At 38.4% G+C, this 16,519-nt stretch overlaps 1 protein-coding gene across 1 annotated transcript in view; it reads left to right on the forward strand.

Moving 5' to 3' along the window:
• LOC114648423 (uncharacterized) overlaps positions 1 to 15,148 on the forward strand; it is a 53,679-nt gene extending 38,531 nt beyond the window's left edge. Inside the window, exons 13-16 of the mRNA XM_051924723.1 lie at positions 1,561 to 1,703; positions 7,613 to 7,707; positions 9,283 to 9,365; positions 14,757 to 15,148. Coding sequence (XP_051780683.1) covers positions 1,561 to 1,703; positions 7,613 to 7,707; positions 9,283 to 9,365; positions 14,757 to 14,881 — 446 coding nt within the window. The 3' untranslated portion in view covers positions 14,882 to 15,148. The remainder of the gene's footprint in view (positions 1 to 1,560; positions 1,704 to 7,612; positions 7,708 to 9,282; positions 9,366 to 14,756) is intronic.
• Positions 15,149 to 16,519: the final 1,371 nt, after the last annotated feature.

A 16,519-nucleotide genomic window follows, 5' to 3' on the forward strand; every position in this document is an offset into this window, starting at 1 on the left:
CATATATTAACTGTCACTTTCTAAAAAAAAGTAAATGGCTCTTATCTGCATTAACACAGTTAAAGGCATAACCAGAGTCAGCTGCTGATGACATCCCGCTCTATTCAATATAAACCTCGGTTAGTTTCACCCTTGTTATCAGAGTCAAGTTGTTAGCATAAAGATTCAGCAATGACACCATCAAAGATAAAGCTAAAAGAAATCTGAAAACAGTTTTTGGCATCTATCAGTCTGGAGAGGGCTACAAAACCATTTATAAAGCTCTGGGATTCTATAAACCCCAGTGAAAGCCTTGAACTCCAAATGAAAAAACAGTTGGAACAGTAGCAAATCTTCACAGGAATGGCTGGCCTGTGAAAAATTTTCCAAGGGCACAACATAAAATTATCCAAGGACTCATAAAGGAAAATACAATCCAGAGAACAACAGACTTATTTTGTCTTAGCATCCCTCTAAAATCAGAAAAACACCAGGCAAATATGGTCTTCAAGATAGAAACCAGTGCTAAAGAAGAACATGAATGCTTGTCCCTTATTTGCCAGAAGCAATCTATATGATGTTAATAGAATTTCTATGGGTAGATGAGACAAAGCTGAAGTTTTAGATGACATGAGTCCCATTATGTTTGACATATGCAAATACAGCATATCAGAACAAGGACATCATGCCAAAAGTTAAAGGTGGCAGTAGAGGTGGTAGTGTGATGGTATTAGATGCTTTGTTTCTTCAGTGTCTGGACCATTTTCTTTAATCAAAAGACTCTTTTTTATAAAATAAATTTCTTAAGAAGAATGTTTTTCATCCATCCATGAGCTGGATCTCAAGCTGAAGCATAGATAGGCCAGGCTGCAAGACAATGATCCAAAATACAGAACCAAGCCCACATCAGAATGGCTGAAAAGCAAGAAAACTTCCAGATCTGACCATAATGGAGACAACAAGATAGGACCTGAAGCGAGCAGTTCACTCTGGAAATCCTAGCAGTATTTCTGAATTAAAGCAGTTTTAGAAGGAAGAATGAGCTAACATTCATCCACCATGATATCAAAAACTGATGTTGAATTATAAAAAGAGTCATTGCCGCCAAATATTGTACAAAATGCAAGAGAGGAGGTCTGCCAACTGGTATTAGGTAACTTTTTTTCAGTAATTAATATCAATAAAAAATGTTTTTTGCTCGCTCAAGTGTCTTGCATTTCATACTAGATTTTGGTTGAAGAATAGATATTTGCAATAGCAGTGGAAATTAGAAGGGGAGCGAATGCTTTTTTACTGCACTGTACGGAACTTATGAACAAAACGTAAAACAACTGAGATGCAATGCAAACTTCTTAGCACTAGAAATTTGTGCATATCTGCCATGGTGCTGTGTTGGGATTTGATCTTACAGTATGATCATTAAACTTGAATGAATTCTGGAAATCTGAGTGGGGAAGAGGATGTGTCAGAACATTCATCTGTGATCATTCTGTGTAGTTATAAGTGAATGAGTGACACCAAAAAAGGTATTAAAACAGAATAATTACTTTATGCTATATGTATATGTTCACTTTAATACAGATTACATGTGTGGGGAGAATATCTACATTGCTACCAGGAAGAACTCATGGCACAGGGCCATCCAAATGTGGCATGATGAGCACAAACATTTTAAGTATGGAGTTGGAGCAATAAACAACTTCGTAACTGGCCATTACACTCAGGTAATTAACTTATAACACTTAGTGTGTCCCTGTGACTTGCTTTCCCTTTGCCGCAGTGCAAATGCTTTGACAGTGCAGTTTAGGAATTAACTTTGATTTCCTCAAAGCATTTGTTTCTATTTGACATTTTCTGCTATGCTCATTGTTCAGTTTTCTTTATCAGCTTTTCTCAGTTCTTGATCACAAGGGCCAGAACCTACTACAGCAGAATCAGTTGCAAGGAAAGAATCAACCTTGGACTGTTTATAGCAGTTGTGGAAACTGGCTCGGACACAGACAGGCAGACACGCTCATGTCACCCAATACACGTTTATTTACAATACTATTTACAATTACTGTGCCAGAAACCCCAATCTTCCCCAAAGTCCAGGCCAACCACTCTGCCTCTTCTGACTGCCTCCTTCTCTCTTTCTATCACCTTGTCCTGCTTCCACCCGACTCCTGCCTCGAATGAAGGGAGGCGGCCCCTTTTATCCGTACCCGGATGTGTTCCAGGTGTGCACCGGCAATCCCGCGGACACGCCCCAGTGTGGTGGAAATGCCGTCTGTCCTCCTGGAAGCACTCCGGGTGTTCCCTCTTTTCTTCCCCCCAGCACTTCCTGGTGTGGCGGAAGTACTGGGGTCCAGGGTCCTTCAGGCAGGGGGACGCCCCCTGGCAGTGACCACGGGCCCCTACAGGGTTGGGCTTCCAAGCCCTGTACCCGTGGCCCCCAATACAACCAGGGCGGACGCCCCCTCGCGGTCTGGAGGAGGAATGAGCCCTCCTCCTGTCTTCCTGGGCGTCCCGGCCTGGCATGAGCCCCGTCCGGGTGCCACACAGTATATTTTCCTACACACAACAATACTCATTCACACCAGACCATTTCACAGCTGTCACTTAAACTGACATGCGTGACTCTTTTGGGCTGTTTCTCTAGCTATTTAAATTTAAACTATATGTTCACACGTAGATGTAATATTTAGCTGTATGAATGAATGCACTGGTTTTGTATTGTAACAGTAGCGTCAGAATGAATTCTAACATTGTCATCATCACTAGTTCTGCTTTTGTTGTTGTTTTTGCTAAATGTGCACAAAAACAGCCTCCATTTTTTTCTAAAATCTAACTCAAAATAATTTGGTCAACCTCATAGAACTTGATCTTACAATCCCAATATTCGGCACTTTCTTGATGTCTTGAATGGGTACAGTGTGATCGCCTCATTGGGGTCATCAGGTGGGCACCCTGCTTCATCTGTATTTCGTTGATAGGCCCAACGAGACCTCCATAGGGCACAACAGCACCATGTGGCATCCCAGGTGCACTCCCCTCCACTTTTACCCATTGCTTGTCATTTTGTAGGCCATTTGTGATCCTTTCTCTGCAGTCAGATCCAGCTGATGCTTCACTCGGCAGCTTCTGAAAATGATTTGACGGCCTGTCATAAGGACTGCCTTTGTATTCCCATCCCCTTCAGCAGCCTGATTGTTGACGTGGCTACAAACCCTCTACATCCTACCTCTACTGGGAACATGTTGTTCTGCCTCAACTGCTATTTCTACATACCTAAGAATTTTGCATTCATATGCCTTGTCAGCTGCTGCCTTCTATTGTGCCATTAACTCCACGATGAACAAGGACTTCTGCGAGGTTGACCACAAGATATGGTCTGGCCTAAGACTAGATGTAATAATTTTTCCAAGAAAAATTTTCTTCTGACTTAGATCAACCTGTATGTTCCAGTCCCGGGCAATCCCCAGGAGGGTTGGTTCCTTTCTTATAGATGGTTTCACTGGAGGTTGTCCTGCTCTTTTGGATGGGATGTTGTTTGGGAATCTGGTGACGGGGGAGAGCACTGGTGGTACGATCTCCTTTCTTCCAGGAAACAGTTGTTGTAGAACCTGGTTATGCCTTCAGGTGTAGCATTCTTGGGACAGACTAGCTTTATAGCTGGTAAGGATGTGCTTTAATGCTGAAAATTGGTAGAGAGAACATGATGTATTTTCTCCAACCCACTGATGTAGGTTCATAGGTGGCTCTGATGATGAAGCTAATTCGGCTTCCTTCCATCTCCCACAGATTGTTCCAGGTGAGCTTAAGATGCTCCAGATTTTCCCAGCTAGTCCACTGGCCATGTCTGGACTGTGAAACTGCTCTTGCATGTCTCTCTGCCTCCACATGCTGCCAAATCTCAGAAACCATCAGCTGCCTTCACTGGGTAGATGTTGCCTTACTTCCATGAGGGTAGACTTGTCCCTAACCCAAAATCACCTCTTCCTCGTTGCATCTGTCCCACAATGTCTCTATGTCTAAGAATAGACATTGTTAGCTGTACAGTGTCAAATGGAGTTCACTTCCTCCTTGTTGCACATCTAGGGGCAACTGCTTGTGTTGTGGCATCTTGAGACTTTTTTAGAGTCATATCCAGCCTTACGTTGGTGCATTTGTACTCCTTTGTGAGGCTTGAGAGAGGTAGCTCCAGCGCACCATATCCATATAACCCGATGCTGCTAAGACACCATGGGAGACCTATCCATTTCTTGATAAATTAACTGACTGTCCTCTCCAGCTTCTAGAGTTTGGAGATTGTGACCTTGTAGATCGATAGAGGCCACATCAGACAGGGGAGCAATCTGAACTGAAGACACACCACAGTTTCACCTTGCTAGGAAGCAAGGTCTTGTCTATAATAGCAAGGCCTTTAATGGTTTCTTCCCTTAGTTGGTCACTCTCGTCTGAGTCTTTGAAACTTGCATTGTACCACTGCCCAACTGGCTTCTTGACTGGCATCTTCAACATCATCGGAACTGATGTTTTGCCTATGTGAAATCTCTGGTCTACAAGTTTTCCTCTGATAATGGATATGCTCCTGGATTTTCTGGGTTTCAACTTCATCTTTGCCCATGTTATATTGGCAGGCAGATTTTTCAGCAAATGCTTGGTATATTCGACAGTTGACATCAGGGTGGTGATGTCATCCATGTAGGTATGACTGGGATGTAATCGCTGTCCAGAATGCAGATGCTGTCCTCCTACAACCCATTTCAAGGTTTGGATGATCACTTTCATTTCCATAGTGAAAGCTAATGTGGAGATGGTGCACCCTGCCATTATTCCCACTTCCAGTCGTTGCCATAATGTTGTGTACTCTGTGGCTGTAATACAGGACTGCAAATCTTGGAAATAGTTCCTGATCAAGTTTGTGATGGTCTTTGGGACAAATTTGAAGGCTTTCCAGAGGAGAGAGTGGGGAACCAATCCAAAAGCATTGGCTAGGTCCAGGAATAAAACATACAGATTTCTTCCTTCCCTTCTTGCAGACCAGAGTTGATGCCATATCATGCTTGTGTCTTCTAAGCATCCCAAGAAGCCTGGTATACCAGCTTCCGGTATCTACTGTATGTGTCAATCAAATTGTTCTGTTCCAGGTAGGTTGTTATCCTTTGAGCAACAACGCTAAAGAATATCCTATCTTAACATACAAGAGATTGACCAATGTTCAAGGCATCCTTTACCTTAGGGATTACTACTCCCCTCACTCTTCGCTAATCTTTTAGGATGGCTTGAGTCTTCCATGTCATCTTCATTAGCTTCTACAAGAACTGGATGACATTTGGAGCATTTTTGTATACTCTGTAAGGAATTCCATTTGGTCTTGGAGCTGAAGCTGCTCTTGTCTTCCTCACCATTTTCTCTACTTCACTCCACTTTGGGGGGCTATCATCAAACTGATGTTCTGGTTAAAGAATAGGTGGCATATCTGGAGGTATCCTATTCTGCTCAAATCTTCTGTTGTCTGTGTGCGTTGTTTTCAGATGGTCTTCCTGCTCCCTCCTTAGTGACCCATTCTTTTCGCTTGTAAAATGTCCTCTCTCAAATCTGAAGGGATCCTTGTAGAAAGAGGCTCTTGCCCTCTCCTGTGAAATCCAGACTAATGCTGATTTACACTTTCACAAGTGCAAGTAGCTCTGAATCTGTTCTTATTAAGGCTGAGGCCATAAAAGTTAGCTTATATAACACAGCAAGACAACTATTAAAGTAATAATTTTACAGGGAGATTGGCATATTGCCACCTCACTGATCCAATGTCCTAAATAAGTTCTGGATTGGATTAAGTAAGGTTAAGGACATAGAAGTACTACAAGTACAGTGTAAAGGTGGTGTAATTCTTAGTTGAGTGTCCAAACAACATGTAAGCGGTATGTGAGACAAGAAATTAATTACAATACTTTATTTTTTTATAATATTTTATTATTACTTTACTTAAAAGAAAATATCCTGTAAATAGTGTACATTAATGGTTAAATGTATCTCATCTTTCACTATACAACTGTTGTCTGGTACATTTCATTTAATTTATCTAATGATTTTAATTAATTATAGAAACAATCTGTTGTGTTTAGCTTTTGCTGGTGCAAAGAGCTAGACTGATTGCCAGTTGAGATGCAGCACCATAAGCAACAGGCACCAGCTGGGAGGTAAGCAGAAGGAAAAGGAAGCGGGTTAGAGCTAGAGGTGTTGTGGGAGACAGCAGGATGAAAGAAAGCACAGCATTGATTCAGTCTTTTAAAGAAATGGACCAAGTGTTGCAAAGGCACTGTGAAGCAATTCTCATCAGCTGAGCTATGGTTAATGCAGTTAGACAGTGTTTTACATTTAAGTATGCTGGCAAGTTTTCCAAAAATTTTTAGCATATTGGTGAAACATTTTTATCTAAATCCATGCCACAAAATAAATTTTATCTGATACTGGAACAGCCAATATATTGCCCACTCTGACTGGAGTACACTATATGTGTGGGTGGTTGTGTTACAATATATTAGTAAAGACAACTGTTATTTTGAAATGTTCTGTGAGTGACATAATGTGCTAATCAATGTAACTAAAATGTGTGTATATACAATGGACAGTATAGTATGTACTATGAGAGCTGTTATCAGTTTATACAGTATTATGAAGTAATCCAATAAAGAAGGAGGACCTTCATTTCATTCCCTGGTGGCAACTGTTGCAATAGTATATTCTCATTCTAAGTATTATGATACCAAGGACATAATGTATTTGCACTGAGGATTGTCACATACGACTGGCATTCTAGTCGTGAATAGTTCCTAACCCAGACCAAGACAGAAAGTCTTGTTCTGTCCTCTGAAAGAAGAGCAAACAACATTTACCTTAGGCAATAGGTTCTAAAAGACGTATGTTTTTATTCAACAGACTATTCAGGCTTTTTAACTTGCAACAGGTTCACTACTTTTGTCCTATTACATGCAAATTCCAACTTCAGCTTAAAATCTCTTATTAATTCCAATTTTGTACATAACTTTTCATACACTACGCACTGTTTCACTGATCAGTGTCCATTTTCATTTTGCATGTGCCATCTGTTATTTTGTTGCTACTTATATTTCTCATGCACTATTCTTAAAGGCTGCCACAACTCCTATTTTAACACATGTGACCTGATAATGCTGCTTTCTCTCATATTTTGCATGCCCCACCTGTTAATGCTGTCATATTTTGTATGTTGCATGAGCCGCCTCTTCCTATTTTCTAATGCTTGCACTTTTGAGTCAGCATACTTTTCTTCCAGGCTGGTTTTCAAGCAAACTGAACTACTGTTTTTGGGTGCATCATCTGTTCTGTCACAAAATAAATAAAACACAGATTATCAGTTACAATATACAATGAAATGAAATTGAATGAAAACTAAACCTCAGAATATAATCATAAACAGTGCAGCCAACCATCTTCAGTAATGAATATTACACTTTTTACCTTGTGATTCAGCAGTTTATTTATTTTAGTAAATTTAAACTGTTTCTTACTGGGGTGTTGTCCATAATTGTGTATCACACTATAAACCTTTTAGTCTAAGTTTCATGGACAGTAGCATAAAAAGTAGCAGATCCTTTCTTTTTCTTTTCAGGTTGTCTGGTTTATTTCTTTTTTGATCGGGTGTTCTTTTGCCAAGTGTGGAACATCAAATCCAAAGTATTTGTATGTTTGTCAATACTGCCCTGGGTGAGTACCACTTCTGTGAAAATAATATGACAGCCTAAGAGGGCAATAAGCTGGATCACTTGCTTGGTCTTTTGGAAATCATTTTTAATTCTTTGGAAAGCAGGGCAAAAAGGAATATATTGGCAAAAGATCGATTTGATCTCCCGTAAATTGAACTTGGCACAATTTTCTGACTGCATCACTTCCTTTATTAAAAAAAACTCACTGATTAATTGCAAAGCAGAACATTTACAAAAAGTCGATTGGTGAGCTGGGACCAAGAAGCCTAATTCCAGTTTTCCATCTGTTACATGCAGTGTTTAATTTTCAAATCTAATACTAGTAAATGAGCAGTTAATTAAATTTGCAGTCCAAAAATCTAACCACTAATTAAAAGTTTGTTTTTTCATGAAAACATAGAGATATTGCAGTTACCAAGGACCACATTTGAGAACACTTTATTTAGGTTATGTTTAAATGTTACCCAACTTTAGAACCTGTATAGTTTAAACACTTCCTCTAGACCTTTACCCATGTAAATTTGTTTGGGAGAGTTGCTTTTAAAAGGATAGAAACAAAATTGACTGACAGAGTTACAATAACAGAATAAAATAAAGTGAGCAGTGTTTTTGATTTGAACAGATAGCAAAGTTACTAAAAAACTGTCTTTTAAAGGTTCAAAACAAATTTCATTTGCCCCATGCATTGTTCCTTGCTAATTTTTGACAATGTATTAAATCCGCAGTATACACTGAGTGACATTTTAACAAATCTTTGCTCAGACTTTATATCATTGGGGTTTTTCAATTGTTCTGAAATGAGTTGCTGTTGGTCGTCCAAGTGGAACCTCCACAGGTTAAGATCATTTGATGGAAGTAAAAGCAAATGCCATGTAACATTCTGAGCAAATCTGGTGTGGCCAAATCATATAATTTTTCACTATAATTGTTAGTCTGAGGCTAATTCTGACCATTAGACAACTTCTTTGTTTGACCAACTATTCTGTTTTCAGATTATGAATTCACCAAAGGCATTCTTAATTAACTTACAGTGTGGAAATCATATCAATAAGAATTTCCATTTAGTTTACTTGTGTTGTGTTATTTATTAAGAAAACAGAGGCTACATAAGTCTTTCAATCTGAAGACATTTATTAATAGTAAAGCTATATACTGTATATATATTTACTTAATTCTAGTCTGTAAAATAAGAATAATGTGTATAGTAGGTGAAAGAAGAATGCTTGTTATAAATCTTGCCTGGGAAATGGCTGTTAGTCTTTTGAACGTCACCTAATGGCATACTTGTAGAATACAGCTACCTTTTGTTCAGCCCAGTTCTAATAACCTGAAAGTATAATGCAGTAATTATGAAAAGAACAAATGAATAATAAGCCATTATCAGTGATGCAGCCTTACAGCTCTTGCACCAGTCTAAATTTCCTGGCTCAGTCAATGTACATGAGGAGTTTTCGCATTCTGCCCACATTAACATGAGATCAGTCCATTGGTACTCCTTCTGCCAAGAACTTATTGTATAATATTAATGTCTGACGTTTTTAAAAGCATAACATGGATCTATCTGTTTTGCATGCAGAGGAAATACAAATGATGACACTCCATACAAAGAAGGAATGCCTTGTGCTGACTGCCTGGAGTCTTGTGAAGACAGACTGTGTAGTAAGTACTTTATTTAAATCAGTAAACCAATACTACGCGGAGGCCTACTAGTTCACACTATTGAATGATAAATGAACTATTTCTCTTGTTCTCACTAAAACGATAACTTATTGGCGACAGGTTTACTAAAAGCTATGCTCATATCTTATACTTTCAAGTTTTTATTGCACCATTAAAATGACGTTATCCCTAATCTGGAAATTTCAGCTTAAATAAACACCCCACATTTATAAACATCTGCTAAGCATTTTGGCAGAGTAGTTTGTCATGATGGCTAAGCTTTACATTTCTATAAACAATGACACAACTCAAATTCCTAACTTATATAACTAATATCCTATTTTGATTTTCTTTACATTAACATTTTATTTACAACTTTTTGAGTTGTGAAATTTACTAAAATGCTTTAGTGTTTACAACCCTTTAAAAGGAATTGACTCATGCTGTTGCCAACACATCCAAAATGCAATGTGTAAAGTATTACACATTGGAAGTAAAAATGTTAGGTTTGAATACACAATGGGCGGTCGGAAAATCGAGAGTACACCTTATGAGAAGGATTTAGGAGTCATAGTGGACTCTAAGCTATCGACTTCCCGACAGTGTTCAGAAGCCATTAAGAAGGCTAACAGAATGTTAGGTTATATAGCACGATGTGTGGAATACAAGTCCAAGGAGGTTATGCTCAACCTTTATAATGCACTGGTGAGGCCTCATCTTGAGTACTGTGTGCAGTTTTGGTCTCCAGGCTACAAAAAGGACATAGCAGCGCTAGAAAAGGTCCAGAGAAGAGCGACTAGGCTGATTCCAGGGCTACAGGGGTTAAATTATTAGGAAAGATTAAAAGAGCTGAGCCTATACAGTTTAAGCAAAAGAAGATTAAGAGGTGACATGATTGAAGTGTTTAAAATTTTGAAGGGAATTAGTACAGTGGATCGAGACTGTTATTTTAAAATGAGTTCATCAAGAACACGGGGACACAGTTGGAAACTTGTTAAGGGTAAATTTTGCACAAACATTAGGAAATTTTTCTTTACACAAAGAACGATAGAAACTTGGAATAAGCTACCAAGTAGTGTGGTAGACAGTAAGACGTTATGGTCTTTCAAAACTTGACTTGATGTTTTCTTGGAAGAAATAAGTGGATAGTACTGGCGAGCTTTGTTGGGCTGAATGGCCTGTTCTCGTCTAGAGTGTTCTAATGCTAAACAGTTTGATCAAAAAAGAAAAAAAATGGTCTCCATGTATTTCCTTCTGTGTATATTTATGAAGGTGTCACAGTGGGTAATGTTGCCCCCTCACAGATCCAGTCTCTTGGATTCTAATCCCACGGCTTGATGTTGGCTGTGTGGAGTTTGCAGGTGGTTGTCTCTGTCTTTGTGTGAATTTTCTTTCATGTACTCTGGTTACCTTCCTATGCTCTGAAAAAACATACTGGTCAGGTTAACTGGTGGTGAGTGATAGACTTGAGTGATTGGCTGGCATGACATAATAGGCTCTCATCCCCTGTGGCCCTGAATTGTATAAAGTGGGTGTGAGAATTTTACATTGTATATTAATTAGCAGCTAGTGTTGCTAATGAATACTTGTCCCTACAAATTACAAAATATGACTTTGCCCAGCCCACTCATTCTATGAGCAGAATTTGCATGTTTTACCTATGTTCAAGGGAATTTTCCCCAAGTACTCTGTTTTCCCTCTGTGATCCAAAAACATACAAGTTAGATTACTTGGCAACTCTAATTTGGTCTGTTATGAGTAAGTGTACCTAGCAATAGGTGGATATCCCATCCACAGTTTTTCCAGTTGTGTGCTCCATCCTGCTTTTTTGGCTTCAGTTTATTGAAATTTCATAATGTGAAAAGTAAGCTCCAAAAATCAAAGAATGTGTACTGTTATAAAAGTTCACGTAACTGACAGCAATTTGCCTTGTGTTTAACATGTACACTATGAGAGGACTGTTGATCAGTGGGATTTAGTTAAGGGATTGCCATGGTGTTCTTATACTTTAAGACCAATAAATAGGCCTGGGTTTGCAAGGATTTCAAAAAACCATTAGGTGGAGCTATAGTCAGGTATCCCTGATCCAAATAGAAACTAGCAGCTAAAATTTAAAAAATTCACCGAGAACTGCTAACAAAAAAGATTTCACAAGGCATTTGCAATCACAGAGACATTGAACTTGGAGTCAAGAGAATAAGGAAAGGCCAAGGGCTTAACTGTTAAGAGGAACAGAGCCCAGAGAAGTTGAAAAGGTGTGGGTGGAGTCTCCATAGTATGATATAGTGACATGTTCTCCATGTTGTTAGACAGCGATGAAATGTGCAGACGTGGGTCTATTAGAGCTTTCAGGTTTATTTAGTGTTCTTTATTGTGTTGTTATTTTTCCCTCGTTATTTTTCTTCCTTTATTTGTAGGTTTATAGAATTGATATTGATGTGCAAAGTATTATGTGTTTATTTTTCTGATAAAATGACTGTTTTGTACACATGTTTTGTTTGATTTTGTGTTGAAGAAAGCTCAAGAACAATGCAGATATTGTCAGTCAGTCATTAGCCAATCCGCTATATCCTAACACAGGGTCATGGGGGTCTGCTGGAGCCAATCGCAGCCAGCACAGGGCGCAAGGCAGGAACAAACCCCGGACAGGGCGCCAGCCCACTGCAGGGCACATACACACACACACTCACACACCAAGCACACACTAGGATGCAGATATTGTTTTAGAGTAATATATCTTTTCAGCATTGTGTTAATTTAAAGTTTAGCCCATGCAACTATCATGTAGGATCATTAATGATTTCTTTTTTAAAAGAAACTCTACATTTGTCTATGTTTAATGTTTATTTTATGTTTATTTTCACTGCTTTTTGAGATATATTGTGCAACAGGATGTAGTACTTCCACCTGCCATGTGAATACAGGAAAATTGATGTGAACAAAAGAAGAACATTCAGCCTCCATCTATAAAATGTCACAGCTTAGAAATGACTTGAGGTTCGGTTCTAAGCTGTGACATTTTATAGATGGAGGCTGAATGTTCTTCTTTTGTTCACATCAGTTTCCTACACGGAGTCCGGTTCTTCACCTAGTCTAGTAATGTGAAGTCAACTGGATGGGCACCACATTGTTGGTCCAGTGTATGTAAGGGTACTCTGGGATAAACTTATGTGTTGCTGTGTTTTTTATCTTTATTATCAAAATATTCCATTCCCACTTTATACTGGAAAAGGCAAGGGTGATAAAAATGAATGAGTGATTTAGGTTTTGATTATTTACTAGTAAAGTCCTAATCCCTGAGTATGTTGTCAATATTCTGTCCATGTGAACAGACACATAACTAGATAGTTATGGATGAATGTATGAGACTGTGATCGAATAAGGTGATGCAGGTCCCACAGATGAAGGCTGGGGTGCCATCCTAGTCATTTCCGTTTAATTCAGTCGCAGAAAAATGTAACAAAAAGGGCCTCTATGCACACCAGTATAACCAACAAAAAGAAAAAGATAACAAGATTCATCTTTCTTTTCAAGTTATAAGGAGTGCCATCCTACAGTGCAGTCTGTTCACAACTGACCGTCTCCTTCTGGCGGCTGTGGGCCTTATAAGTAGGAAACTAGAAGGGGCTGACTTAATTGCTCTCACAGGGCATCTTCTCGGTACTGCAGATGAAAAAAAAAGAGGAGAAGGTTAGCGCAAGCTCCCCTTCTCACCCCACGGTGGTAGTACTTGTTTCAGATGAGCCTGGTGGGTGATCCACAGATGCACATGAGTGACAGTAATGCATCCCTAATCGAAAAACAACAAGCAAGCAAATTAAAAATGTAACAAACAACGGTTAGATAACAAGAGGATACTTGTTACATGATCAGCAGTGTGCTTCATTTTCACTTACTTAATATGTTGAATGATGAGCTCTCTTCTTTAGGACAGACTTGGACCAGCAATACACTACCATATCACTCGACAAGAAAAAAAAAAATTGAACTGATGTCCCTGAAGTGGCACGACAGCAGTACTAACCACTACATTACCATGCAGCTCCCATAATGAAATCTGTATATCATAATAGTAAAAATGACAAAAGAAGAAAAATCCAAGACTTTGACCACCTGCAATAAATGTCAGACATTTCTTTCACAAAATGAATATCCCACCCAGATGGGTCCCCTCACCCTGTGAACTCCACAGTATAATATACTGCCAGCAAGCTCAGAGGTAGGGCCTCACATTACATACACCAGATGAAAAGAAGACACTGTAAATTTTAACAGCCAAATGCTGGAATTATAGTTTTGTGCTAGCAGTGTTTTTATATACTATAATAATTATCAGTGGACAAATACAATAAATCTGTTGTATGCTGTACAGTAAACATATATGCTTCATTTAGAAGAAATATAAAATACAAAGCTTTACCAGCATGGGATCTTGTCAAACTAAACCTTCTGGACGATTTCCAGCCTTTGAAGATCGTCCTACACACAGCAAACACTGTAAACGGCAATTCTTCAAATGGAAGAAGGCTTTTCCATTGAAGTGGGATATGTGCACTGAGGTGATGGATGATTGGATATCTCAGTAACGCTTCTGAATAGTCAAGAATGACAGTCATTAGGTAGAGGTGAATAACTTAATTGTTAACCTGCAAGAAAAACAGTTCAATGTATTCCAAAAACTCTTGTACAGCATTTGACCAAACAATAAACAATGGAGTAAGGAGAAGGGGATGAAAACCCTGTAGTCTCTGTTGTCATCAGAAATGGCTTAATGTTTATGATGAAAAGATCCATTTCTGTGAAGAAGTTTTTGAGGAAGTAAAAAAAAGCCAATAACATCTGGTTCAGTTATGTACACATATTGTATATTTGCTAAACTAAATTTCTCTGTCTGTAATCTAGAGTTGCATCAGCTTGCATCTGCAAAGGAAAAAAGGTTAAAGGTTATCTCCGCACTGAAAAGGAAAGAAGGTTAAAGCCACAACATTTTAGCCATGTAGCCTTAGTTAGGCTATATATGGGCATATGTTTTAGGCATTTAAAAGTATATTAGCATTAGGCAGAAGGCAGGAACCAAGGTTGCATGGGACACTAGTCAATCACTGTGTACTCACACTGGGTTTATTTAGGTTTGCAAATCAACCTAACAAGCATTGCCTTGGAATATGTGAGGAAACCCACATGAAGAACACACCAATGCCATACAGATAATGGTTGGGCCAACAAGGCTTGTGATTTATTCCTCGACACCAATGCAGATGTGATATGCTTTGGTTGCCTGCAACCCAGTAGTACAATTAAACAGGTTCTGAAATTGGATAATGGATGGCATTTTGATTTTGAATAATTTGCTTTCTAATACAAATTCACAAACATTCTCTTACTTGTTAGCTAATCCTTGCATATACCAGGACAAGTACAGCAACTGTGAAGAGGAGAGAGAAAAATATGGATGTGACGATTCCTTAAATGAAGACTGTCCAGCAACATGTAGCTGTGAAAATGAAATCAAATAGTTTTTTGAGCTGTTGGCAAGGGAAAGCAACTGCTGTTACTATTTAGAAAACAATTGTAATGTAAATCATTTTTTATTTTTAAAGCAGAATTAAGAAGAATAGTAATTAAAATTGCAAATCAAGTACAAACTGATTTAGTGGTGATTGTGTACTACTTGTGACTGTGTTTATCTAAAGGCTTCAATATTGTGAAGCTAAATTTCGTTTCTGATCAGTGGAAAAATTACTTCACTAAAATGAAATATTTGAATAAGTAATTCTAAAATGTACCAGCAATAAATCTTTTCCATAATTCTAATTGAAAACTGTGTTTCTTTGATTCCTTTTCCATTCGCTTGCTTTAAACTTCTTTCATCGTGTTACTGTATATAAGCATTAAATGGCCTTTAAATTTATGGCTATGGCATTAAAAACTGATCCCTACCAGGATGAACCTTACAGACAACGGCATACAATGTAATGCTGCAGTGCTTTTGGTAGCTTATGATGGACACTGTGGACAGTGTTTTAAGACGCCTGGGTTGTCAAAAATATAATAAAGAATTTCTCAGTACACTGTACATGTGACAGTATTACTACTACTAGTACTTAAAAGATAAATTAAGAAGAGGAAAAACAAAAATATTTTTAAATAATAAATCTTTTCACTAACTATCCACAACTATGCATTGCTATCCACTAAAATGCTAATTTTTGATTGCTGCCATATATTTTTATTGTCCTGGTTTAAGCCTCTTTTGGCTATTTAATAATTATTTTCATAATTATTGTGTGCAGCATCTTGCTATCTAAGGAATAATGTTGTACTTTGCACAAAAGAATATGTAAAAGGAGACATAACAACATGAAAGGGTGTGGCACCACTCTGGTGACTCCATAGAATTGTAAGTTGCAGAAATGTCTTTTCAGATGCGAGTTCAAAACAGAATTAACTCAAAGATGGACGAACTGCTGATCATATGGCTTCTAGGCAAGAAGGGGCAGACAATGGAGGGGACTTCACAGGTGGAATGGTTGTTGGTCTTCCATTCTGCAATGGGAGGAAGAGAGAAGGTATTAGCACACAACGTGTAATTACCAACACCAGAACCCTTAAGCCGTCTCCTAAGAGCATGTGCATGACAAAGGTTTAAGCTTAGACATTTACTATAAGTTCACTTTATATATTTGTTTTAAAACAGTTTCTCTAAAGTCCTGTAAGAACCATCAAAACTCTAGGACATGGGTGGGCAACATCAATCCTGGAGGTCCGCAGGGGCTGCAAGTTTTTGTTCCAACCCAGTTTCTTAATGAGAAGTGAATTATTGCTAATGAAGGACTTATTGCTCAAGTGACATTTTTCTGCTTCATTTTAGTGGTCTCGCTTGTTAAGGTTCCAAACCCTTAATTGCTTATTTCAGTCTTAAACAGCTGCATTCCCTGTGTTTTTAATGGGTCCTTATTGGCAATAAGTTGCAAATGACAAAGGAACCAGCAGTTCTCCATCTGGTTTGTTTACATTTCCACCTGTGTGGATTCATCTTGAACTATTAGGTTTAATAAATGTGACAGACTGGAAATTATCCATTTTAGGGTTCAAAGCATTTGGATGATTTCCTTAGAAAGGAACAAAATCTTTGATATAAGAACATTACATTG

This window comes from Erpetoichthys calabaricus, chromosome 3 (assembly GCF_900747795.2).
Source record: "Erpetoichthys calabaricus chromosome 3, fErpCal1.3, whole genome shotgun sequence".
NCBI lineage: Eukaryota > Metazoa > Chordata > Cladistia > Polypteriformes > Polypteridae > Erpetoichthys > Erpetoichthys calabaricus.